The 27,674-nt window shown below is 47.8% G+C and overlaps 2 protein-coding genes across 2 annotated transcripts; one reads left to right on the forward strand and one right to left on the reverse strand.

Moving 5' to 3' along the window:
- Positions 1-1,887: 1,887 nt before the first annotated feature.
- Positions 1,888-19,475, reverse strand: LOC124488012 (connector enhancer of kinase suppressor of ras 2-like). The gene is made up of 22 exons (XM_047050451.1): positions 18,886-19,475; positions 13,996-14,159; positions 12,042-12,244; positions 11,168-11,273; positions 10,409-10,450; positions 10,141-10,260; positions 9,200-9,259; positions 8,918-8,986; positions 8,618-8,764; positions 7,839-7,972; positions 7,028-7,230; positions 6,630-6,719; positions 5,182-5,375; positions 5,040-5,088; positions 4,743-4,921; positions 4,567-4,640; positions 4,352-4,423; positions 4,114-4,181; positions 3,893-3,993; positions 3,116-3,641; positions 2,088-2,287; positions 1,888-1,935 (listed from the first exon to the last, which is right to left on the reverse strand). The coding sequence occupies exons 1-22, from the start codon at positions 18,947-18,949 to the stop codon at positions 1,888-1,890; spliced, it is 2,913 nt and encodes a 970-aa protein (XP_046906407.1). The 5' UTR covers positions 18,950-19,475.
- A 1,052-nt stretch (positions 19,476-20,527) lies between these two features.
- Positions 20,528-26,107, forward strand: nlrc3l1 (NLR family, CARD domain containing 3-like 1). Its single transcript, XM_047050418.1, has 7 exons — positions 20,528-20,743; positions 21,129-21,358; positions 21,488-21,595; positions 21,757-21,834; positions 21,972-22,083; positions 22,455-22,695; positions 23,040-26,107. The coding sequence occupies exons 2-7, from the start codon at positions 21,156-21,158 to the stop codon at positions 24,653-24,655; spliced, it is 2,358 nt and encodes a 785-aa protein (XP_046906374.1). The 5' UTR covers positions 20,528-20,743; positions 21,129-21,155; the 3' UTR covers positions 24,656-26,107.
- The last annotated feature ends 1,567 nt before the right edge of the window (positions 26,108-27,674 follow it).

Here is a 27,674-nt window from a genome sequence, read left to right on the forward strand (position 1 = left end):
AAGCTCATTAAACAGTACGGGCCATCTCCAATGGGATGATGTGTTGAATTAACTGTTAGTAAGTCAGCCATGATCATAAATTGCTGTCCCCATAGATTGAGATTAATGGGGAGCACAAAGATCTTAGTCTTTTCAATGCTCATTAGAATGCTACCGCCAAAACAAGAGTGACCTAAATAAATTGGTCACTAAATGTATTAAAGCCGAAAAAATTGTTTACGACTTTTCAAGCAATTTAACGGGTAGATCATGTTTGAAAAAGCCTTGTAACGGTGTATACATGTAATTATCCATATAAATAAGATGGCAGATTGACTTCTGCATCTACTCAGCTCTCAATTAACTAGACAGACCGTGCCAGTGATTTGCAATGCTTTCCAAACAGGTACATATAGAGATGTGTTGTATGCCCATATAGGGTGAATATTTTTTAAGATGAAGGATGAGTCATTGCAGAAATATTGTGTTGCCACTGCAAAAAAAAGATGTCAGTCGGCTGAGCGGTGAGGAAGTCGGGCTAGTAATCAGAAGATTGCCGGATCGATTCCCCGCCGTGCCAAATGACGTTGTGTCCTTGGGCAAGGCACTTCACCCTACTTGCCTCGGGGGGAATGTCCCTGTACTTACTGTAAGTCGCTCTGGATAAGAGCGTTTGCCAAATGACTAAATGGAAAAAAAAGAAAGAAAGAAAACGGAGGAAAGAAAAATGAAAAGGAGAGCAGGGAGCGACTGAATGATAAAGTGATGGTCAAGTCACCTTTTATTGGATAAAAAAAGCGGTACCCAAAACACGACACACATGTGCGACTGTCCGTTGATCTCAGATGGCGCCATCTTCAGTTTTGAGTAATGAGGAGCATGCTCATCCAACACTGAACAGTTTATAAATACAGTTATTTACCGTTTCCAGAGACCACTTTTCCCCCCCAAAAACACTTTCTAGGGTTCAAATGTCAAATATTTCATAGAAACACAACATAGAGGACGGGTTCACATTGGAAGTCTCCAATTCACACACACACACACACACACCTTGGAATACAAAACCCATTTACAAACCTTTGTAGAGATGGCATGCATACAAAAATAGACAAATGTATCTGATCCTTCATATTACAGTACTGGTTAGTTATTGCCAGTCCTTATCTGTCTCTGTGAATGATAGTGTAGGTACCACGAGGGAAGGACTACATCCTGTTGACATCCCTGTCCGCGGTGTCATCTGGTTTACAGAAACTCAGGAGGCACGGCAAAATGATCTGAACTCTGATTCGTGTCTTACATTTTGTGCCGGCATTACAGCAGTGTAAAACGCAGTCCGTTAAATAAATACATAACTACATGTACACTCATCAAACAACGCAGACGTTGTCGTGTTTACGAGACCATTCATACATGCACAACGCACATACGGAACGCACATCAAAAATAAGATTGCTTAGAATTCATTTAAGATCACTGCAGATGGACAGTATACAACTCCAGCATTATTGTTTTGAACTGACGACATCGTACAGAAGCTAGGTTATAAAATGGCCATGCGAGAGAGCAGTGACTTCAAACGAGCGCCCTCCATAAACTTAACGTCTTTCAAGGGATTAAAAAGTGTTCATCCAACGCCATCCAGACACACAAGGCAGTGGATGCGTGCCTACATTTCTTCATTTTTTTCCCCCCCCCCTACTTAAACGTCCTTCTCCAACGTCACTCCTTCGACGTTTGACAGTGAGTGAAGCGAGTTTTGTCGTTGTAGATACAGACTATGGAGGTAATGGCATTGAAGGAACTGGAGTAGGTGGTAGAAGGATGGAGTGAGGTGTTTATTTTTTCTTCTTTTAGAATGAGGGGATTTGTATGAAGGCATAGCCTCCAGTCACTCCACATAGACTACCCTAAAAACCCCATTGAAGGGTCGGAATCCCGCAGAGGCACATTCTGTGAGGGGGGTGGGGGGAGGGGGGGGAGGAGGAAGAAGAAAAATGTCACACACAACAACAAAAACACCTCAGACCGCTGCGTTACGGGACCACAATGTAGTTCAAGGGGTCGAAAAAAACAGGAAGGGGGGTCGGGATCTCGTACTGTACCTTGAGCGCGCTCTGTAGGATGCGGAGACGGTGCAGCTTCTCGCTGAGGAGCGGGTCGTTGACGCGCCGGACGAAGGAGCGCTTGTACTCCAGACGGGCGGGCGTCCGGTGCTCGCCGGCCGAGCCCAGGTTGGCCCTCTCCAGGGCCCGATACAGGTCACCCAGGGAGTCGGCCTGGGGCCTGCCCTCCGTGTCACATCCTGGGTCACAACCAATGACATTATCAGCCCCCCGGGGGCGGTAGGTGGGGTCGTTTTCAAACGGCGGGTGGGATGGATGTTTTTTAAATAACTATGGATGCGACCGTTAAATATCGTGTTCTTAATGAGAAGTGAAGGGGGGGGGACAGATTTGGCGTTTTCATTGGGTGTATGTGTAATGAGGGGGGAGGGGGGGGTAGGTGGTGTGCTGAAGCTCTGCGGATGCTGAAGTGTCGGGTCTTTACGTTGCGTGCAGGACGCGGGGTAGGGGAGAGGGACTGATAGAGCGAGACAGGAAAGAGGACAGGGAGAGAGGGGCCCTTTAGGCTTGTTTCTTTGTCTCGCTCACAATTCGACATTAACATGGGCTGAAAGGATTCTTCCTCACATAACCTCCCTCCCCTCCTTCCATCCCAAACACTGCCGTAGGGCACACTGATGTCTTTATCTTGTGTGTGTGTGTGTGTGTGTGTGTCTGTGTGTGTGTCTATGTATAGAAATCAAGAAGGAAGAGGAGGGGTAGGCTGCCAGGCCGAATTAGCGTCAATTACGACACTTCGATTTCACCTCACTTTAGAGTGCTGTTCTAGAGGGGGGTCATGGGGTGGGCTTGGTCGGAATCGGAATCAATTAACCATCCCAGTAGTGAGTCTCCAACAGCGAACACGTAATGAGCTTCAACGAGACCTAGATGAGCTTCACTCGCTACGACCCCACCGGGTTACGACCCCCTTCCCCGCTACCACAAGCCTTTGCCCATCCAGACCGTTCTCATATGGTGACCCGAGGCTTACATGGTTCAGTGTGTCTGTCACGTGTCACTGTTACCTGAGTCTATGTGATGGCCTCCTCCGTAGCGGTGGGCCTCTCTGTGATCGGAGGCTCCGGCTGAGGCTGCCAGGATGGCGTGGAGGCCGCTGTCGCGGGGCAGGGTGAAGCTACGAGGTTTCCCGAGCACCTCCGCGGGGATGAGGGGACTGATGGGAACCGGCAGGGGCCCGTAGTGCTCCTGCAGGAAGCTGCGCTGGGCGGGGAGGGTGGACTGCCTGCGGTGCTCCGCCAAAGAGAACCCTCCTCCGGACTCCAGGAGCATGGCCTCCTCCAGGGGCAGGGTCTGGAGGTAGTGCAGCCCCGAGCTGCCCAGGGGGGTCTCAATCAGGTCCTGCCACGAGCGCCGCTGGCTGGACGACTTCTGCCCCGGGGAGGTGCCGCCGCCGCCGCCGCCCTCCTGGGACGAGTCGGGGCGGAAGTCCTCGTGGGAGGAGCGGGACTGGAAGGTGTCCGAGGAGGACAGGCGGTGTTTGGGCTCCAGGTAGGGGCTCATCTGGGACGCCTGCAGGGACCCGGAGAGTTGCTGTGCCGGAGGAGAAAGAAAGAAACACAGAGGAGATGAGGAGGGGGAAGTTGTAGAATGTCTGGAACTATGCCAGACAGGCAGACAGACAGACAGGCAGACAGACAGGTGGACAGACAGACGGGCAAACGACAGACGGGCAGACAGACAGGCAGACAGACAGGCGGACAGACAGGTGGACAGACAGGTGGACAGACAGGTGGACAGACAGACAGACAGGCAGACAGACGGACAGACAGACAGTAACTCACTGAGGGGGGTCTGGGGTAGGTGTCGTAAGGGGGAGGAGGGCTATCCTGTTTGGACATGGAAGGCATCTCCACGTCCTCGTGGTCGCTCTCACTCCAGTAGTCTAGAGAAGAGAAGAACCGAAGACTTTACCGACCAGTCCACATTATAGACTGGACCGAAGGTCCCATCGGTCAGCACTACCAGCATTGTACGCAGCTGTGTTGTTCATGAACAGTCATACCTTGGCCTTGTCGAAGCCTCTCCTGTTCCGAATAACCAGCCACCGCCATGGTCAGGCGGCTTAACCACCTGTACAGGGAACACGGGGCATTTAAGAGAACACGTTTAAAAAATCCTGCTGTTGACGTTCCATCGACATTGCCTGGCCTGGTCAGCTCGCTGTTCCCTGTGTCCCTGTCTTCTGTGACTGTCTCACTCTCGCACGTCAACATCTATCTGCCCACAAGCTTAGTTCTCACCTGTTCATGTCATCCACATTTTCCGCAGCGAAGTAGAAACTTTTAATCTTCGGGTGGCAGGCCTTGAAAGCACTGGAGCGCAGAAGAACATGGTCAAAGGCACATCCTTTTTTTCCACTCTAAACTGTGGCATGTTCTAGACTACAGACACAAAGAGCTGGGTTAAGCTCAGTGGTTCCACAGTGTGCAGATGCAAACTCTAGCCGTGAACTCACAATTTCCTTCGGCATTCGGACGCCCTGTCAATCTTGAACTCTGGGAGACTCACAAAGCCCTCTGCCTTCTCATCCTGCAGGAAAAGAAATAGATCACCGATAATTGAGCGGATCCCTATGTACGAGATCCTCTTTTCAGTGAGATCAGGACTCGTTGGGTCGCGTTCTGCCCTCACCTCTTCGTTCATGTACCAGTACAAGCAGGTATCTTTCAGAATGAACCAGTACTTTTTCCACTTCTGAGAAAAGTAGCTTTTGGCATCCTTCTTCTTCCACAGCCAGCCCTCACAGTCTCCTCGGCCCAGGTCCTTACAGGAGATGCGCCGCTTGCTGATGGAGGAGAGAGAGCCCCCTACTGCATGGAGGGTGCAACACACCGAAATGAGGAAAGGCGTGAATGTGGAAAGGCGTGAATGTGTTTATATTTCATTTGCAGGATGAGTGAGTTTCGTTTAACGACCGCTGTTGCTCACGTTTGTTCTTTTTCCGAGACACTGAGCGAAGCGAGGACCTCTCAAACATCTACAAAAAAAAAGGAAACGAGAGAAAAGTATTTTTCTCAGCAAAATACGAATACGAATTCCACAGTTTCTGAAGGGTTGCTAAGAGACTCACGTGGTAAAGGGAAGCGGAGTCGGAGCTCGAGGTGGACATGGACACCTCCATCTGAAGGGCGGGAACCAGGGCGTAGTGGGCGGGACTTCCTGCCTTGTCGCTCCTCTTCCTGCTCTGGCCCAGACTGCGTCCGGCGGTCAGGTACTCCGGGACCGAGGCCTTGTCCTCGCTCACAAACCGCAAGAGGGAGTTCTCTATGGGGGCAGAGCAGATCAAAACAACACGTGAGTGACAGAAAGATTCAGGGTTCAGCGTAGTAAACATGAGGACTCAGTCACCGTTACGTCCTTGTTTGTCTCTGCCGTTGACTCAAGGGTCAAACAAGGGACTCTGTCCCGTGTCTTCCATTTTCCTCTAACAACAGGCTTGTTCGTGAGTCGTCCTGTCATTGGAGTGCCTAATTAGAGCCAGTGGAACAAGTCTTGTCTTGGCATTCAACATTGTCTGAGGCTTTACAGACACCGCAGAAACCTCTTCAGGGTGCTGAATACAGATTTCAAAGTGATATCTTTTTTTCTCTCTCCAATATTACAAAGGCATAACAAAGATGTGCTGCCTTCAAGCGGAAATTCGACATGTCGGAAATATTTCCTCTTGGCCATAAAAAGAAAAGGTACTGTGGCTAAATTTAGCACCCTCGCTAATTCTGAAAAGCCCACAGGAACCGTAGACTAACACCGCCCCCCCCTCCCCCCACCCCCCAAAACACGACATCAGAACAGCGCTGCCTCGGAGACAGGAACAAGGCCATCCATTCGCTCTCTTCCCACTCTCATTTGCCACCAGGCCTCGAAGCAGCCAATGGAACGAGCAGATCTTGGGACGATCCCTGTTACAGTTGCCAAGGCAACGGCATACCTTCAAGACCCGAAAGCAACGAGAGAGAGAGTGAGAGAGAGAGAGAGCGAGAGAGAGAGAGAGAGAGAGAGAGAGAGAGAGAGAGAGAGAGAGAGAGAGAGGGAGAGAGCGAGAGAGAGAGAGAGAGAGAGAGAGAGAGAGAGAGAGAGAGAGAGAGAGAGAGAGAGAGAAAAAAAAGAGAGAGAGAGAGAGAGAGAGAGAGAGAGAGAGAGAGAGAGAGAGAGAGAGAGAGAGAGAGAGAGAGAGAGAGAGAGAGAGAGAGAGAGAGAGAGAGGTGAGGGTGGGGGAAAAAGGAGTGGGCACTAACAAACATACAGAGGAGGAGCGACAGAGAGAGAGAGAGGAGAGACAGACGAGCGGATACAGTGGGCAGGGGGGGAGATCCAGCATCTTATCACTGCTGACAGGCCTGCTCATCCTCCCCATACCTTGGCTCCGAGATCTGAGTCGACGGTCCCCCGGCCCAATTATGAGAGATATCCACCCACCCACTCACCTCCTCCGCCGTTCCTCTCTCACTCTCTCTTTTCCTCCCCTCTCTATATTTCACTCACCACTCCCCCCCCCGCCCCTCCCCCACTCCCACTCACCTCTCCTGCTTTCTCTCTTCAGCTTGCCCGGGTCTTCATAGTCTCCCACCCAGTTATATTCCACTGGCATGGAGATGGGTCTGAGTCTGCCTGAAGCCCAGAGAACATCAGCGGTTTACACGTGGAGGAACCCCCCCACCCCTCCCCCCCCCGAGGAACATCCACACAGAGCTAGAACAGCTACGGCACGACCACGCTGATGTGGTGAAACACCCCCCCCCCCCCCCCCAAAACATCAACGACCCCCCCAAACCCGCCCCCCACCCCCTCCCTCCCTTTCGTTCAAGAGAGCGACAGACATCCAACACAGAAGCGCTCTAGCGCCGCCGCACACGCGAGCGAGGCGAACCGCCCCCCCTCCTCCTCCCCGGGCCGCTGGGCCCCGGGCCGTGACGTACCATACGTGGGCGTGCTGCCTCGGCGGACCGGCGGCGGGCCCTGGCTCTGGTCGTACTCGTAGCAGTAGAGGACGGTGTCGTCTTCCACGAGAGGGAAGCGCCTCCGGCACTCCTGGTCCAGGAAGGAGTTGGGCGACTCGGAGCCCGTGGCGACGGGGACGTCCGGATGAGAGTCCTCCCCCTGGAGGGTCCCCTGGTCGTCTCTGAGGCACAGGCGACAGTGGGGGAGTGAAGACTGTGTCTCTGACTGTGTCTCTCGGGCGGATTCTGTTTCTACTGGACGCCATACTATACGAGTGACCATATTTGTTTATTTTTAACTTTAACACTTGTATTTTTAAGTAGTATCATCGCAACTTTCTTTTCATACGTGCGCATATAGAAGAGATGAAAATCTAGCATTCCCAGTGTTTGTGTGTGAACGTGCGTATGTCTGTGTGTAGGTGTGTGTGTGCAGGTGCGTGTGTGAGTGTGTAGATGTGTGTGTGTAAGTGCGTGTGTGAGTCTGTGTGTGTGTGTGTGTGTGTGTGAACGTGCGTATGTCTGTGTGTAGGTGTGTGTGTGCAGGTGCGTGTGTGAGTGTGTAGGTGTGTGTGTGTAAGTGCGTGTGTGAGTCTGTGTGTGTGTGTGTGTGTGTGTGTGAACGTGCGTATGTCTGTGTGTAGGTGTGTGTGTGCAGGTGCGTGTGTGAGGGTGTAGGTGTGTGTGTGTCTGTGTGAGTCTGTGTGTGTGTGTGTGTGTGTGTGTGTGTGTGTGTGTACCTAGGAGTGTAGGTGTGTGTGTGTGAGTCTGTGTGTGTGTGTGTGTGTACCTAGGAGTGTAGGGCTCCTCAGGCGGAGGGGGGATGTAGAGGTCCTGCAGGGCGCAGCTGTCCCTCCTGGACGGAGTGCTGAGCGTGCTGGTGGGCGTGGCCACGCTGCTGCCAGGGCTCTGAGGGATGATTGGCTGAGGAGACAAAGTAGGGGCGGGGTCAGACACACACCCAAAAAACGATGCTTTCGGAGCTCAGCGAATGAACACACGCACCTGCGAGTGAGAAGTGGGCTCGGGGTTTCGTGGATGAACTTCAGAGCATCGATCACTGGACTGATACGTGAGGTATCCAGTGGGAGGCACAAAGGATTTGAGGGGGAGGACAAGGGAGGGAGGGAGGGAGGGAGGGAGGGAGGGAGGGAGAGGGTGAGGGGAGGGTGAGGGGAGGGTGAGGGGAGGGTGAGGGCAAGGAGGGAGGAGAGGAGGAGAGGATCAGGAGTCTGAGTGGTGATGCGCTCCAGTTGGTCTGGGCCCCTTGGGGGAGGGACGCAGCACTTACCCCAGCGTGGTGCTGGGAGAAGGGAGGGGGGGAGGACTTACACATGGCCCCTCTTCCACCCCCAAACCTCCTCTCCACACACTCATGGACACAAGACAAACGTGGGCCAAACATCTACAAAAATACGGGAGCACAGGCTAACTCTCTCATGCCTGAGTAGTCACTACCACAAAGAGGCACACCCTTTCTAAAAGCTGTTGCCTCCGGTTTCGAGGAACCATAGACAAAAGCCCACTAGTGGGGAAACCAAGTAACAGAGGTTGAAAGAAAGCGCTCACTTGCAGAGCTAAAGGCTTCCATCTCATATTCTTCAGCAGGGCCGGGGTGGAGGTGAGAGTGCTCTGGGGGCGCTTCTTTAGGGTCAGGGTTACTCCCCCCGGGTCCCCACGCAGGGAGTTGACGAGGTTCTTCAACTGCCAGCCCACCTACGACAGAAAACAAAACCACATTCAGCGCAAACACAAACACACAAACACCAGACATCGACAAGTCTGCGTTGCTAAAAGTGCTCAAACACATTTATCCACACAAAGGAACGGCATCCAAATCCTCGAGGTGTGAAAGGATGAAGCACTTACCACGGTCTGATGGTTGACTTGGATGACTTCATCCCCGGCATGGATTTTCTTACAGCGGTCGGCCAGGGACTGACGGAGAGAGAGAAAGAGAGAGAGAGACAGAGAGAGAGACAGAGAGAGAGACAGAGAGAGAGACAGAGAGAGACATGTGAACACACTGCCGCGTGGCCTCCCGGGACGCAGATGTCAGTCTGGATCCTGCTCGGGGGTGATACTTGTCACCCTCCTCACAGCGTGTGTTCCAAAAGTGGCACGGGAAAAAAACCGTTACGATGTACTCACGCCTTCGGTGGTCCCGGTGATGACGTGTAGGCCGTCGTATGTTGATTTGATGTACATGCCCTAGGAGGGGGGAGAGAGAGAGAGAGAGAGAGAGAGAGAGAGAGAGAGAGAGAGAGAGAGGGAGAGAGAGAGAGAGAGGAGAGAGAGAGAGAGAGAGAGAGAGAGAGAGAGCTTACATCTAGCCATGCAGAATGACAAGGGTAGAGGTTTGGTTTGAACATTGCTAGGGACAAAAAAAATGTAGCAACCTCAATGGTACCTCAAACCCATGTTCTGCAGCTAATTCTTGGTGAGGATAATTGGGACAATCTTGACATGTCTCTACTGTACCCTTAAATGTATGCTTCTGCAGCATGATATCAAACACAAACATGTGTTATGATGACTTTCAGGTCAATTTTTGATTCCCTTCCTATGCCAATTATGTATGCACAGTACAGTACTAACTGGGATCCATAGGTACAAATAAAACCTGTCCATGCAGAATGGGGTGAAGAGAAGCGTACACAAACTGAAATGTTCATATCTTCACTGAAAAGGGTTTAAAGTGCTGCACACACACACGAGCGCGCGCACACACACACACGCACCAACCCACGCAAACAAACAGCTTCCCAGTCAGAGCGAGAACGAAGTAAGAGGTTTATTTTTGGCTCCCTCTGCCCACTCCTCTGTTCAGGTTTTATTGAGCGGACGAGAGAAACTCATCCCAGCCCAGTGGAATGCTGGGTAACGGATGGGGGGGGGGGGGAGGGGGTTTCTACTCTCGCCCCCCCCCCAGAGCAAGACACTCATGTCTGAGTGCAAAAGACAGAAGGGGTTTCCGCGTTCACGTCGCAGGGGGGCAAGCGGCTTCACCAGCCGCCGCTGCGCGGGCAACATGAAAATCCGGCACTTTCCGCGTTCGTTCAGCACAGACGGGCACATCTCTCTGCTCTTACCAGGCCCTCGGTGGACTTGACGTTGGCCAGCTGGACCACCTCCAGGTGGGCAGACTGGGAGACCATGGGGTCGGACGACAGAGAGATGATGTGGTCGCACACCTCGGACAGGGTCTTACACTGGGGGGGGGGAGGGGGGAAGGGAGGGGGGGGGGGAAGGGAGCGGGGGGGGAAGGAAGACACGAGAAGCCATTTCCAATCCGGTCTGATCGCTTCTGTGGTGAATTATTGAATTTTCCGGAAAGACTGGAATGAGTGGGAGACTCACCACATGCAGGATCTTGTTCTCGGTCTCGTACACGGAACAATCCTGACAGAGACAAGCAGAGAGAGACACACGTTACCACAGGAGGACTGTATTATTAGAGATGGAACTAGGTGGGCATGCGATTGGAACGGTGAGGTTCAGCACCGATAACCCCCCCCCCCCCCCCTTCTGCCACCCACACACAGCATAGTGAGTCACACTGCTTCACTAGAAGAAGTCTAAAAAGCCCTCACCTCCCTCCCTCTCTCCTTCCCTCCTTCCCTCCTTTCTTTCTCTCTCTCTCTCTCTCTCTCTCTCTCTCTCTCTCTCTCTTAGCTTAGGCATGTTGCGTCGCCTCCTTTCCCCTCTCCCCTCACTAGCTGTAGGGTGGTCGTGAAGGAGCCCTTCAGAAGGACGCTTCAGCACAGCCTGTTCCGACTACGTCAATATTAATCTTTTCTAGCTTCTCGTCTCTGGCGCTTGAGCGAGATTGGAGTGGCAGAGAGATATACATCGCCATCTAAGGCGAGCTTTGACCCATCCGGTAGGCCACCTCAGCCTTGCTCTTTATAAAAGGCCAAGGCTAGATTAACGTAGCCACGGGACTAGTTCTCTCTCTGCTCATAGCGACACGTGCACTCGTTTCCCCTAGCGACGGCACAGCCACCGTGTGGACTAACTGGCTTTAGCCTCGCAGACGTTTTCGGCTAACCTAGTTTCCGGGGGGAAACAGGGGCTATTGTTGTCACACCACGCTTGGGATGGTAGTTGGATGTTTACCTGCTGCACAATAGTAGTGAGTTCCAGACACAGTTGAATGACGTTATTTCTCGTCATGGAATAGTCCGCCACTGCGGCAAAAGGAGACCTGAAAAAGAAATAGCACCTGGAATGAACCATTAGATCGTCCTTATTTCCAACCAGACTAGTTGGACAATATAACAATAATAACGTGCTTGTTTAGCAGATGCTAAATCGCTCAATGCGCTGTAGAAATCGATCTACTCTATGTCCAATTTATTATATTTCAATTGTTTCTGTAGAAAGAATTGGTGATCATAGCACAGTACAATTTGCTAATCAAGAGAACAATCTAATAGTAGCACTATCATTAAGAAAAGCTTGTTAGTAGTAGCTGGGACTTAGACAGAAAAACACTTGCGAACACCCAAACATACACACACGTATAGACGCAAAGACAAACCAAAAACCCCAAAACAGACAAAATGACACAAAATAAGAAAAACACATGAACACACACACACCCACACACACACACACTGTCTGGAACAACTCCACCGAGGACCTAAGGAGGATAAACACAAGCCCCTAGCAGGCACGCACTGTGGCTTCACAGCAAAGCCCTCCAAAAAAAGAAAAAACATCTTACATAAAGGCTTTACTCATCTTTTGTTTGTCAGCTTATAGCGCATATACCTTACGTAAGAAAAACGACTCTTTAAGTGGTCGCCTTTGTGGCATTTCCCTTCAGGGCACAGTAAACGGACCCACACATAATTACACGTGTTTAATCCCAGGGTGAGGTATGTGGGAGCCCTTTCTGTGTCTTGACACCGCCTGTGTACCGTGGGCTTGCGAGAGTCAGGTCGCAGTGTGTGTGTGTGTGTGTGTGTCAGCTCTTGGTGAATCTCACCTATCCAGCCAGGCCAGCAGGCTCTTGGCCGCGGCGATGAGGTCCACGACGGAGGTGAGGAAGTCGTTGGGGAGCTTGCGGGCGGTGCGGCCGTCGTACTGGCCGCTGCGGCGGCGCCCGGCAATGAAGTTCTGCAGGTTCTTGGCGGACGCGTTGAGCTTGTGGGACAGGGTCTTCAGGTTCTCCGTCTCCAAGCCGTAGTTCTGTCGGGAAAGAAACGAGAGGAGACAGCGAAAGGCTTTCAACTATATTTTCGGCTGCAGACACTGGCATCCACTGTTTGTTTGTTTGTATTTACAGTTTGGGTTGTTGATTATTTCCCCGCCCCAACCCCCGCATTACAGGATTCCCCCCCCAAAAAGACCCCCCCTGGGTTTACCTCCTGTCTACACAGATTCATCCCAACATCAGATATCTCTCTCATCTCTCTGCGGTGAGAGCGTTCGGGAAAGCAGGCCGAACATCACACAGAGCGTTCTCATGCACCGGCAGTGTAAACAGAAACGCAAACAATAAAAAAACGGAGGATAAACTGAGCCAAAGTTGTTGATTCGGTGCAGAATTCTAATCACTCAAATCCTTATTTGACGGGAGTGCTTCCGCACGCAACTGAATATGACTAGCTGCAGACATGAAGTTAGCAGCATGTTTTATTAAAAGACTTAAGAGGAGTAAATCCTGGCTTAGATGGCTAGTAAACAACACAAAAAAAGAGTAGTGGCAGTGGCCACCCAGGGAATCCAGCTCGCCTGCTTAAGTCTGTGTGAACATGGGAGGATCTAACAGAGCCAGTGACCCATCTCCCCACCCTTACTCTCCCTCAAGCTGTCACCTCCGATGTGTGGAGAATACCCATTACCCACAATGCCTCTGTGCACGTGGGGGGCCTGTGGGCTTCTGTCATGCCAGGGTTTCTTAGGTGGGGGGGGCAGGGGGAGGGGGGTGGGGGTGGGCTATGAGTAATCATATTTAACGCAGTCGCGTCTAGCTGCATTTTCGCCAAATCCTCGTTGCGTAAGGGGCTTTGGGACCGAGGCTTACCCCCACGACTGGAGAGGGTGAGTGGGCTTTGACGAGCATCTGTGACCTCTGGAACCGGATTCCCCGTGCTTTCGTTTCTCTCCAACGCTCCCTCCTACCTCTTCCAACTCGTCATTGATGACCCTTTCTCTCCATCCATCCATCCCACCCACTCCGCCATTCTCTCTTCTCTCCCTCTATTCATCTCCCGATCCGGTTGGTCGTCCCACTCAGTCATCAACAGTGCTATTCACACCCAAATCACCCAAAATGCCGCGGTGGCACACGGAAATAAATGAATCCGGGGGGGGATTATCAGAGATTTCCATTGTTTTTCTTTCTTTATAATCAATTACAGGAAGTGAGTTTCCCTCCAGCACACAGTCGGAGAAAACAGGATCTGAATAAGAAGACAAATAACTAAACCAAAGACAACGCTATCAGTCCAAAAACAGATGTCACAAAAAGGCAAAAGGGAAGATGAGGAGACACGAGGTAAAAGATTTGAATTCAACAAAGCAAGGAGAAAGGTCATAGGAATATAACGGGATGGAAATCAACGATTTCCGACAAAACTTCCACGTCTTCCAAATCCAGTCGGCGTCGAAACGTTTGAAGGCAGCACTTTCTTTCTAATCCTCAGAGTCTTACCAGTTAAGCACCATGCATCAACTGCCTTCCCAACCTCTGAATCCCAAGCTCTTAGCTACTACTAAAAATAACTGAAATGACTCAAATTAGCCCCAAAAGTCATGAATCATTCGGGGATTAAACATCTGAACCTGCGATCGCAGCTGTGTGTGAGATACCTCGGCGTCGCCCCCCCCCCCTTACATTCGATTCACTCTCTCGTCTAATTTCCTTGACCGCCCTTTTCCATCTCAGACTGAGGGAGGCCTCCGGGCAGCACGCCCAGCGAGGGGCTCGACCCTACCAGAGCGCAGAGCAGGTCCACCGCCTCCAGGATGAACTCCTGGTGGCCAATCCTGGAGACGCCCAGGTCCTCCAGCTCCTGGTGGGTGATGCGGAGAAGCTGGTCTCCGCCGACCTTCTCTCGCTCGAAGGTCTTGATGTACTGCTGCAGACAGTCATCCAGACCTGCAGAGCCAGGAGAAAAATCCCTTTTTTTAAATATTACAATACTTGATTGGGTACTTGGTATGCATGACATGTATGACGGTGCTGGGTAGTTAAACCTTCATGTCGATTGGAATCTTGTACGTGACAGGTTTGTGCTCTTTTCTTTAAATTTGCTATGACTATAGTTAACCTATTTCAAACTTTCCTCTAAACACAGCATTTCCTATGACTGCCCTCCTAAAGCTGTATGATCCGAATGCCATAAACATTACATTATCTTCACATAACCTATATGCTGTATGGCACATTTCTAAATACGCAAGGCAAAGTAGCATTTGAAGTTAAACCAGGCCGACAGTTTTAGATCGAACCCCCTCCACATCCCAACTTCCTCCTAGACGTTGGCCTACATGTTATGTGTGAAGATGTTCTATTATCGGGTCAAAGCTCTGTGGCGAAACGTCCTCATATCATCTCAGCTCCCCAGTCCTGAGGGTTTATCAGTGGAACTATCTCACTCCATCTTGGACTATCGCTTCATCTCTTGTTTGTGTGTGTGCGCGCGTGTGTGTGTGTGTGTGTGTGAGAGAGTACACATAAGGGTGTGTGTGTGTGTGTGTGTGTGTGTGTGCGTGTGTGTGTGTGTGTGTGAAGCTATGTGATGCTGTGTGTGTGTGTGAAGCTGTGTGAAGAAAGTGTGACCGTGCTTGGTTTAATGCAAGCTGACAAACCGAGATCTCAGAGATGAACGCACGTGGTACTGCTGAAGGCACACACACACAGTGAGCCATACAAGCTACCAGAGCCCACCCATACAGTAACGACCAGCACTACATTCTTCACAGCAATAGCAAGCATGTTCGTAAGGTCACACAACCCACTCACGAGCAACAGTTGACTTGACACAGGCCTGTCAAGATGAGCAAACATTTGCTCACTGTGTTACACCGTCAAGCTTGACAATCCTCCACATGCTTTCACTAGGGGTCAGACACCAAGGCGTTGGACAAACTGCACCTACGGGCGGCCATCTTGGCCATTTAATAACATCTGCTGCGTCTATGTACTCTTACAGAGCCTCAGTTCACAGCTATGCAAACCAAACAGTATCCATCGCTCTTTCCGATCCTCAAGCACTGTTCCCTTCAAATAGGGACAGACCTAGTTGGCAGAGGCTGATGTTGTCACGGAAACGACAACCCCCCCCCCCTCCCTGTCTGTATTATTATCGTCTCACAAACACACAACACGACACGCGACACACAAAGTCACACGTTGTGCAGTCTAGTCTAGAGGAGAGGCCTTAGTAAGGATAGTTGTGGCAAGTTGATTGTGGTCCACATTTCCCATTTTACCCTCTCTCACTCTGTTGGTCCCCCTGCCCCCCCCCCCCCCCCCCGCCCCCCCCCCCAGTGTGCTGACCGGTCTAAACTTAATGAAGCATTCGGCTCAAGTTCAGCTGGCAGCTAAATGTTGGAGGAGCAGAAAAAAGGATAGTTTCATGGCTTTGCATACTATTTCAGGGCTTAGCAAATCAGCCTCTTTACCAAGTTAATCGAGACCCATTTGTCAAAGGAGGAAATCCCTCATGTTGCTATAGAAACCATGAAGCAGAGTTTTGGTTAAATGTCTCCTTGTCTGCATAACAATAGTAAATAAACAAATAAGTAAAAAAGGTAGAGACAACATTTTAGCCTGAATAAAAACCTTCATCTAGATGCTCAAGACACATCCTGTATATAATCCCCTGTTTATCCACAAAAAAAAGAACTCCTACTTCAGTAACATCTTAACTAAAAGACAGTTTTCTCCTGAACAACAGCCACCCCCACACCTCCCACCCTCCAAACACACACACACACATACACACACACACATACACACACACTTACACACACACCCTTCACAGAGGAGCCCTTCATCAAATGGTCTTTGCTCCCTAAACAAACAGAGATGTGAACAGACAGACATCCTTGCTGGGAAGAACACACAGAGAGGAGGCTCCGGCGTCCTGATTAACACAGCGTTAATCCACCGTTGATTGCGGAAAGTAATGAGACTTAGTTATGTCTAGTGCTATGGACGTTATTGTGTTGGCTCTCTGGAGAGGGGGGGCATGTATGTTAATTCGCATTCATTTTAAATTGTCAGGAGGACTTGGGTAGAGCAGACGTTCAAATGAGAGAGAGAGAGAGAGAGAGAGAGAGAGAGAGAGAGAGAGAGAGAGAGAGAGAGAGAGAGAGAGAGAGAGAGAGAGAGAGAGAGAGAGAGAGACAGAGAGAGAAGAGAGAGAGAGAGAGAGAGAGAGAGAGAGAGGGGAGGGAGAGAGAAACAGAGAGACAGAGAGAAAGAGAGAGAGAGAGAGAGAGAGAGAGAGAGAGAGGGAGAGAGAGAGAGAGAGAGAGAGAGAGAGAGAGAGAGAGAGAGAGAGAGAGAGAGAGAGAGAGAGAGAGATAGAGAGTGAGTAAGCAAGAGAGAGACGAGAGAGAGATGATGAAAATATCAAACCGCCAGCATTACAGTTCTGTGTCATGCTGTCACACAGCCATCATGGCCATCTTCACTGGGGCTAAACATTAGCCATGTATTTATATGTATTGGCCCCATGTTAAACCTATTTATTGTCGTTTATCCATATCAATGCACTAACCTAAGTGTATGCAGGTGGATAGACCATTTCAAGTATCGAGTGATTGCCGGCACCTGTATAGTTTGCCTTAATGAAGGCTTTTAATGTTGGGGAGTGAAAGAACGAGAGGGATTAGAAAAATAGGAGGAGCATTTGTATAAATGTAGCTTTCTTTTCACCTTGGTGTGTCTACCATTTAACCTTTATAAGTGAGCAAAACATTGATAGGTTGCACCCAAACATTTAGAGCACAAATAAAGTCACGTGAATTTGAGTTCATCCTTGAAAGAACTAACCATATTTCACGGAACTAAGTCGACAATAAGAGCAACGACATGAATTTTGTCCTATTTTCAACTAACGTTTTTTTTTTCTTTTTTCTAATTTTTCGAGGATATATTTCTACTGACACATTTGAGGGACCCCTTACAGCAGTTGCTAAAGCATAGCTGGAGGTCTGCATAAAAATACAAATGTTCTATCAAAAATATGGGTTTTAATACGGGTAACATGTTTGGGGGTTTTTTAAGGGGGAATGAAAATATGGTGTGAAGAAGAAAAAAAAAGATTAAAAAAGTATGTACTCTTCATCAAAAACACCCCATGCTGATTTTCAAAGACTGGAGACATTTTTTCTTTGGAAGGATTTGTAGTGAAGAGCCGTGGTCACTGAAACACCATGGGGGAGGAAGAGAGGCATTATGGGAAGGTCACATGGTGCTCCTATTTGGCCTCCAGTGACATCACTGAGCCGTATGCTAATTATGGGAGTTCTGAATGCTAATGACGAATTGCTGTTTGGCCCCCTAGGATCTACGAAGAGACGCGAGACAAGATCTCCTTTTTTTTCTTTCTTTTCACATCTCTCCATCCTTCACTTTCTATTATCATTACTGAGCTCTGGGTCAAAGAGTTGTCTGAGCTCCACTCGTCGCATGCGGATCACCGTAGGCCTGTCCCTGAAATCGGATCAAGCATCCTCGTCACAGAGTGGACTCTGAATTGCATCTTTTCACTCCCGTTGCTCCCCAATGTCCTACTCTAAACCTGACTCTCAACACACACACTCACACACACTCACACACATAGATAAACAAGTTGTTCTGAAGTCAAACTGGTTGATGTTCAACCCTCCTCCCCCTCCCAGGCTATCATGTGGCTTATCCCACAGCCCCACAGCCCTGTGCTGGATGTGCTGAGCGGGACGGAATTAGTTAGCATGTACTGGAGTGGAGGAGGCGTGAGTAAGTCAAAGAACACGCTGGAGCTTCACCAGGAGGCGATGCTCCGCCAACATGCGTTCTCTGGACTGTGTAGACAAGCCCAACATGCAGAAAGGACACAGGAACATGACATGAACACACGCGGAACATACACGTGCCCTCTTAGGCTTAGGAAGTCAGGAAAAGTTGGGGAAATTTCTGCTGTGAAAAGAAATCCGTACAATCTGTTTGTAACTAAGCTATCTGGCAGGGCATGTTGGACTGTGTGTGCGTGTGCGTGTGTGTGTGTGTGGACTGGTATGTCAATCCACCAAGGCTCAGCTTAAGGCTTGCTGACCATCTATCCAGAGCAGCAATGGTTTTAACTGTTAGACTTGTTCCAATACCATGTCTTATACAGGCCTTCATTCATCACAACATCATAGTTTGGGATGAAGTTGGTTGCAATTATGCAATGACTACTAATACTGTACAGCAGTCTATTGGTCACTTTTATTTTCCTCAGGTTGCGGGTATAGTTTTAGCTTTTGCGGTCGAGACACTTTCACCTCCTCGAGACAAACCAAAACAAGTGCTACACGGTCACTTTGGAACAGCCTACTTTACATATAACCAATGGCGACTCGATATTCAAATTGCATCTGCGTTAAGTTCCCTCATTAACCTTCCGTTGGTTACAAGCACCATTTAAAATGCACAACCTATGGTGACTATCACTTAGCAGGTGTAGTAGCCAGCAAGACTGCTTTTCTGTGGATGGTCTGACTCAGAGTTGCTGAGGAATAATGTTGTATATTTATTATGCGTAGGCATACAGAACATGTTTCACAGCATCTTGGAAGCATTTTGGCAACATCTTGAAATATCTGTAGCCTGGCATGGCATACCATACCTTTCATCCAGTCCACCACTTGACTTGAACTCCACTTGCTCACAGGTTCCATGACCAGTGCCATCGTAGAAGTTTCTCAGGTCTCGTCGGACAAAAGAAACAGTCCAAACCATGCAACGGAATGGTTTAAATTGATTTCTATATGTTTACGGGTCTATAATCCGTTGGGTGTTTACTAACAACGACGATGGAGGTCCATCGGGATCCGAGACGTCGATTTGGGTAGCTCGAACAGTCAATATTTCTTGCACATTCCTCCGCGCGTCTTGTTGCTTGTTGTGCGCTCGAATAGGTCCTTTATTTGTTATTCATGTCAGGCTGCTTCACTATTCTGGTGGCAGAGACCCTTTCCCAATTCATCCCTGAATAGGTTATTCAAAGGAGAACGCATGCCCTGTCTGTATTCTATTTCGCACTGTACCATAATTCCCGTTGCTCTAGACCACTACTCATCTCGACTGATTCATACACGCTCTGTTTTTTTTTCTGTCATCAATGCACGTTTGCCGAGATTTCTGAGCAGGCCGATCTCCCTCCTCTTTCACTCTCACCAATGTCTCCCTCGCCCCTTTCTCTTTGTCGCCGCTGACGCCCCCATCATACAAGCGCAGTCGAGTGGAAGCTTCGTCGTAGCTTGGGTGTTTATTTTGATCATCTGGGAAACATGTTTTGGCGGTACAACGTGTGTCGAATCATTTCAAATACTAATGAAATATTGGATTTTAAAGATAAAATACGTGTTGAACTCAACCATTAAATTACATAGGCTACGCTAGCTGCACCTGCCCATACTTCATTTAGTCTGGAACATTATTTAGTTTAGAAAAGCGATCTTAATGAGTGTGAGGTTTTGAATGTAGCGTTTTCATTTATTAACAGAATTATTCTTGCTGTTGCAAATATAACAAACCCGCAGATAGTCTAGTCCACCCATGTGGAAGTAAACTCCATAATCAACTTGGTGTCCTTCCACTTTGTTCATTTGATATGTTTCTACTATTTTTATATCAAAATATTCATTTAGAATATTGGACTATCCAAGTGTGAACGACATTAAGAAAGTTGTTCCAAAGCTACAATGACAGTCTCATTTGCACTGCACACGATTCCTGTTTTCTTTAAAGTTATGAATGCAGTCTTTTATATAATTTTAGCAATAGTCTATGAATAATCTTTCCTACATTTTTAGAAGACACCCTTCTTAGTAGACTAGCCCTAGGCTACTTTAGTAGGCTACTCTGCCCCCCACTTGTCCCATTGTGTGTGTGCGTTCATGTGTTCACGCATGCACATCCTGAGTAATAACACCGTGAAGATGGTTTGTGTTGAACTTCTGCAGTAGTATTAACAGTTAGGTAGAATAATGGACCACTTTCCATTGTTATTACAAATTAGAAACAGATACATTATAACATTGTAAAAGCTTTGTTGTAGGCAGGGTATTATTTGTTATTACATATTTAATAATAATTTAAGATGTAATAATAAACAAACAAATTTCACAATTAGATGCATGCAGGATTTTACCTAGGCTACATTGACAAGAATGTCACGCTTTTCAATTGTCCTTTTCTCAAAATTGCACAGGTAAATTAATCCTGGCTATGGCAAACCACACGATTGCACGTTAAAAGGTGTTACGTTTCAGACGTTTGGTGAGAAGGCTGGAATTGCGGAAATCAGTAGGGAGAAGAAGGCGGTGCACCCGCACAGTAGCTTCGAAGATTCCAGCTACGCTTACGAAACATACACAAATGTAATTTGGTAAATGTGTGGTCTTCATATGTGATCGAGTCCACATTGTATCCAAGGATTTTAGCGTTCGGGTGATTTGATCGGGTTGTAGTGCACTCCACTGGTAAGTTAACCAGGCACAGTTCTTGAAAGTTAGGCCAACCACGTTTTACGTAGATGAGTAAGCATATTATTATTACAGATTACAATGTCAAAACATGCCTAAGCATTGTAAAGTTACGTAGGAAAGAAACTGACCAGGTTCAATCAGGTATTGTTTGGATTGGACATTTGGATTGTCCACGATCACTTTAGTTTCTTTGCGTGTTGCTACGCTTTGACAAGGAAACATACACTTCCGGGATTGTAGCGAGGACAGACAAACATGATTGCTACATATTATAGGCCTATTGCTAATTTGTCACGTTGCATGCGTATTTCTATGGTTATATAAAAAAATAAAATAAACAACGAATATGTGTGCTTTAATATTTGTTTGATATCAACAGGTGTCTTTAAAGATTGACATAGGCCTGATGAATAGACAAGAGGTGACTCCCGCTGGAAACGAGGAGCAGGAAGATATGGACAGGTCAAATTCCGATAGTTCATTGGGAGAGGGTGCATCTGCCTGTGGAAGAAGTACACCGGATGGTGGGGATGAGCTGGAATTTTATATTCCAGAGAGGAGACCCTCCCTGGATCTAGGGAATCCGACACGAATGGACACTAGTCACTGGTAATGTCCCCCCTTCTCTACTTGTAGCCACAGTAGAGACAATGTGTTGGGAATAAAGAATGAGAAGGAATAATCGTCCCACTGTGTGTGTGTATGTGTGTGTGTATGTGTGTGTGTGTGCACCTGTAGGCATGAGGTGGAAAGGGCCCATTCTCCAGTGCCTAGCTACACTTCAATGGAGAGTGATGGCATCCAAAAACCAGACAAGGAAGACGAAGAAGCTGAATCCTCCACAAAGTCTGGAAAAACACTTTTTTTTTGTCTCTTTTTGTTTTCGTTGTACTTTATCACCACAGCAAATCACACATACTTAAAAGAGTAAATCACTTTTGTCTAAGCAAACTGTTACCAAGGTATTTTTAGCATGGTGATTCATAGTCAATGTTGTTTGTTCACAGGGTCCAGCTGGAAAGAACTGAGTCTTACTCTAGCTCCTACTCTCTGGACAGCGATGACTGTGAGAGGAGAACTAAGAAGTAAGAATAAACCACTCACAGACCAATTCAATGGTCCCTGTACAATCGCATACTCTTTGCATGTTAGTGTGTGTGTGTCATTTAGGTTACAATTGCACGAGCTTGTGGTTTTGATATCTCACCATTGTTTCCCCCAGGGATCGAAAGGCTGAACCCAAAGCAGCGTCCGAACTTCCTGATAGACCAGAACTGATCAAAGACCCAGATGCCAAAAGACACCCTGCACTCACAGTGGACTTTACCTTTAAGGTAGAAATCACATCATTAAACTATTCCCTTGAAGTGGCTGGCCTATTCATTTTCTTAAGGGGGAATTGTGAGCATTGTCGAGAAATCGTTTGCACTGTGACCCTGTGTTATCATTTTACCCCTGGGCAAGTTGAATGAGCTTTTTGTGTGAAACTATTTCAAACACCCCCACGTTTGTTTTACTTCCTTGATAACCTACATTACCTGTTTAGAAATAGACACACGGTGTGTTGAATCAATCAGCATCATACACCAGTTGTGAACCAGTTATTACTGATTACTTTTACCAGGCTGCTTAAACGAATACACCTCAATTCGAGCATTTTTACAAGGCATTACAACTCCATTCTGCCTCCTCCTTTTGATCCCAGGCCATCAGAAAGACTCTGGAGAAGATGGAGGAACATCAGCTGCGGCACTTTAAGGACACTCTGTGGAGACGCTACCCAGAGTCCTTCAGTAGTCCTCCCCGGACCATGGATATGGTGGACCTTGTGGACAGGCTGCTGGAGTGTTACGACCTGGAGGTGGCGCTGCAGCTCACAAAGGCTCTGCTCAAGGACAGGGGGCTCACCAAGCTGGTCACCTACATCGAAGACCTCATCTTGAAAAGTATGTATGCTAAAACCTCATTTTGAAAAGTATGTATGCTAAAACCTCATTTTGAAAAGTATGTATGCTAAAACCTCATTTTGAAAAGAATGTATGCTCACACCATGTCTTGATACCGATATGCATGATTTCAAATGGGTTGTGGAAGGATGTTCTCTCTTTTGAATGTACTGTATATTGCTCTGCAGACAGGGTTCATATACATGAGAGATTGCTCCTCCAGACATCTGTAATACCAAATAATTTTCATTAGTATTACTCAAAACGAAAGAGGATTACATTTAGGTGAGGATATCCCTTTATTGACCTTTCTCACCGTGATTTCCACCACTGTTTTGTTGCAGATGAAGTCCGTTATGAACTGAAACAAGCTCTGAAGACGAAGTATAACAGTGCATATGAGGGTCTGGCCAACCAGGGAGAACAGAAGGTCTTTGACAGCATTTACACAGAGCTCTACATAACAGACGGTGGCAATTATGGGCCAAATATTGAGCATGAGGTGAGGACCATCGAGAGGCTCGACACCAAACGCAAGCCAGAAAAGCGGATCACGTGGAAGGACATCTTGAAACAGGAAGTGATTGAAAAGGACTACATCAGGTCCGTGGTCAGCAACGGGGTGGCGGGGAGCGGGAAGTCGATGGCCGTCCAGAAGTTCATCCTGGAATGGGCCGAGGGGAGGTCACACGAACACGTCTACTTCCTGTTCCCTCTGCCCTTCAGAGAGCTCAACAAGTTCAAGGGCGCCAAGTTGGGTCTCCTGGAGATAGTCCACACGATGTTCCCCGAGACCGCCAGGCTGAAGAGCCTCGAATGCGACGAGGGCAAGGTGATGTTCATCTGCGACGGCCTGGAAGAGTACTACAGGCGACTCGACTGCCACCGCATCGGGAGCTTTCACGACAACGACGACAGCAGGGACTCCCACGTGGTGGTGGCCAACCTCATCAAGGGCAACATGATCAGCAACAGCGTCCTCTGGGTCACCTCTCGGCCCCGGTGCTCCACCTACCTGCCCGCCGAGAGCGTCCACCAATTGATGGACGTTCGCGGCTTCACGGACGAACAGAAGGAACACTACTTCCGGACTCGGTTCCCCGATCCGGCGCTGGCGGACAGGGTGATGGCCCATCTGACCTCCTGCAAGACGATGTACATCATGTGTCATCTCCCCACCTTCTGCTGGGTGGTGTGCAGCCAGTTCCAGCGCACCATCAGGGAACAGGGCCCGCAGGCAGAGCTGCCCAAGGGACTCACCCAGATGTACACGCAGCTGCTGCTGGTTCTGCTGCGTGTCCGGGACAACAAGGTGTCGTCCGAAAGCGAAGAGGCTTTCAACGCCACCGACTTCCTCCTGAAACTGGGGAAGTTGGCCTTGGCCATGCTGGAGAAGGGCAAGACCACCATCTCCAAGGAGCTGTGGAAGGAGAGTGGACTCAAGAAGAGCGACACGGTCACGAGCAGCGGCCTGTGCACGGAGTTCATGATCGAGCAGTTCATCATGTACCAGGAGAGGGTCCAGACCTTCATCCACCCCACTTTTCAGGAGTACATGGCTGCCTTCTACGCCTTCATCTCCTTCAAGAACCTGGGGAAGAACGTCCTCGAGCCGGCCCTGCGGAACAAGTTGACGCGCATGTTCAAGGAGCCCAACCTGATCGAGCTGCACCGGTGCGCCGTGGAGCGGACTTTGCAGTGCCAGGATGGAGTCATGGACGTGTTCCTGCGCTTCCTCCTGGGCATGGCCCTGGAGTCCAATCAGGAGCTGCTGCAGGGCTTCTTGACCAGTAAACACAGGAGCTCCTCTGTCGTCAAGGAGACCTGCGCCCTACTCAGGAAGAAGATCAAAGAGAATCACTACCCTGATAGGAATGCCAACCTGCAACTGTGCCTGGAGGAGTTGGGTGCGGCCGCGGTTAGCCGGTCGAACTCTGTGAGCGAGCACAGAGTCGTTTGACAGAACGCTGACTTGCGCGACCTATCTGGGTATTGGAAGCGAAAGCTGTGGGTAAAATCGGTAGGCTGGAAACGTCCAACCAAGAGGTGGGTGTTACTCCACACATTAGCCACAAGGTGGCAGCATGATTCCTTATTTCAACTTAATAAAGTGAGCTTATTCAGCCATTCACTGGTTTTAGGATGTGGATAATTACTTCACATGTCTTTATTGAAAGGGACACAGAATGTTGGTATTAATAAGGAGATTTACTTTTAAGAGTTTGTGTTATTGCTATGAAAATCAGTGCCTCTTGTTCATTACTGGAACCCTCTAAAATAAAAATGTATTGAGGAACTGTTTCACCCAAAGAGCAGGGTTTCTTTGACATTACATTTTTTGTTTGGACTGGGTTTTAACTAAATGTTAAATAAAAAAATGTCAACTGGAAGGTTACATACGATAACCCTTTTATGAGATTTTATTGTTTAAAAATATACATTTCTACATTTGATTCCACTGCAAATATCAAAATAGCAGTACCAATATCAGACATACCATTGTTAAATGGGGATCATTGTATATACTGAAAACAGGTTCAACCATCTTTATAACTATTTTCTTTGAATCCATAACCTATTTTATGATTTAACTTCACCAAGGGTACTCACAATTTTGTAACTAAATCACACATTTGTAATATTTTGGGGGGGGGGTGAATGAAAGGGGCATGCATTTTACAGTAAAGTCATAATAAATAGCTAAAAAGTGAATGCCCTGTATCAGAAGTAACAACTGAATCAAAATGACCCATGCTATACATCCAAGTGTTAATCACAATAATTCTGTTTGATACAATTCACTTTTCAGATACACTTGACAACATTTTTCTTCTGTTTTCTATAATTTCTTTGCCTTGTTAATCTTGTCCTCTGTGACGATCTTTGCCTCTGAGATGGACAGAAAGAAACGTTGTTATCACCACGCGTGAACACAGTATGTTCATTTAGCAGAGGCTTTTTAACTACAGTGTCACACAGGGATTCAGACCGCCAACCTGTTGATCTGCAGTTAAATACTGGTGCACCCACACCTCATGAAGAGTTTGTTGTGGGGGTATTTTCAGTAAAAGTACCATGTCATTGGTCACTTACTAGTTTGAAATGCTTCTGGCTCCTCCCAGTAGGACTTATTGCTACACAGGTGATGCTGGAACTGAAGTCCTCCAGCAGCACTGTGGTGAACTTCAGACAGCTCTGAAGTACCTCACCTTCCCCTGACCTGAAACCAGAAGACTCCAAACTTATACTTGCCCATAGAGTAGATATGCACCAACAATTTCCTATCATCAGGAGCTACCTTGTGTCTATTATGTGTCTTTATTGCTTTAATGTGAGAGATAATCATGATTTGGTCAGGGTGTATTTTCTTATTGATTTGATAATTAAATAAAGTCATAAAATATCAAATATACTTACTCCTCTGTCTCAGTAATTCTGCCTTTGACGACATCTTGATTAAGGAAGGTGCCATTGACCAGCCAGTAGATCACGCTGAAGTCCCCAAACTTTGAATTTGTCATACAGTTTAGATGCAACGGCATACCTGAGAATTAGAATACACATTTAATACCACCACTACACAGTATACATCTGGGATATTTTTTTGTAGCTGATACAAGTTCAAACAGGCAACGTAGTCTTTGTCAAAATGTAGTGAGTTCAGTGTTATATAAAAAAAGACATTACCTTTTTGGGCAAAGATTATATTATTTTTTGGTCCAAGGATTTTGGGAGGCCCCTCCTGAGACAAATCTGTAATATAAAAGGTTTTGTTTTTTAAAGTCATGAATCCATTTTGTCAATAGAAAGCCACAGGCACGCACACACACACACACACACACCTGTTGATGCTTTACACAGCTGGAAGCAGAGAGATCCAAAAACTGCAATAAACACAGAACACACTCTAAACACACCATTTCTACTGATGTACATGTCAGTGAAATTTGAGCAAATCAGAGCCATTACCTGTAAGGGTCTGTTTCAGCTGCATGTTGATTCCTTTTCCAACAAGTTGTTAGATGTTCCGGCTGCTTCTGACACTACCTCTAAATGTTCGATATATATACACACAACACGCGTTCAGACATACACTACTTCCTTATTTGCCAGATAAACAATGAGAAGTACATAGAAACAACACTGGGTGTGTGACACGACCTTAAACACACCCACAACAAGGGAAACCCCACTCATTTGAGATTCCTGATTTAGCTGCCTGGTTCCAGGCATGCGTCTATTAGTGAACCAATACAAAAAAAAAAATGGTTTCACAAAAGCTAAACTACAAGGCCTCACATATCACAATGGATTGTGTCATATACTGTAAACTAAACACATATTCCCCATGTATCACATCAGGTCTAAAATGATTTAAAAAAAATATTCACTTGGTCATGACTGTGGCTTTTATTATAAACAGTCAAGAAAACAAAACATAGCAATGGACAAGACAAAACCAACGATGAAATGTAATTTGCCTTTCAGCCTACTACCGTACCTGGAGAACCACCCACGGAGAGCAGGGAGAAAGGGGGGCTGAGGACCCCCCTGGGGGGGGGGGGAGAAACAGACACCACAACCCTTCAATCCACCAGCTGCTGCACACCAGGAGAGCCCCCTACCACAAGGTTGTAAGATTTAACAACAACAAAAGTTTGACTGGCCCTCTATAGTGGTCCAAGCACTCTCCTGGGCCATTCAATCCTCGTACCCAATATCACACTTTAAGACAAGAGTCTGAGACAAGCAACGCAATCGACTTGGAACCGCTTTACTAGGCCATTTCATTAACAATGCAAATGTTTTAGTTCTGATTTGAGATGAGAAAACAGAGGAAGTAAAGAAAACATTAAATTTGACATACAAACCCATATCACTAGTAACATTCAAATTAATCTTAAATACCAATACAATGTGCCTATAAATATATACAAAAAGTACACGTTTAGACACTGTTTATACAGGTTAATTAGTCC

Source organism: Hypomesus transpacificus, unplaced genomic scaffold, assembly GCF_021917145.1.
Source record: "Hypomesus transpacificus isolate Combined female unplaced genomic scaffold, fHypTra1 scaffold_116, whole genome shotgun sequence".
NCBI classification, from domain to species: Eukaryota; Metazoa; Chordata; class Actinopteri; order Osmeriformes; family Osmeridae; genus Hypomesus; species Hypomesus transpacificus.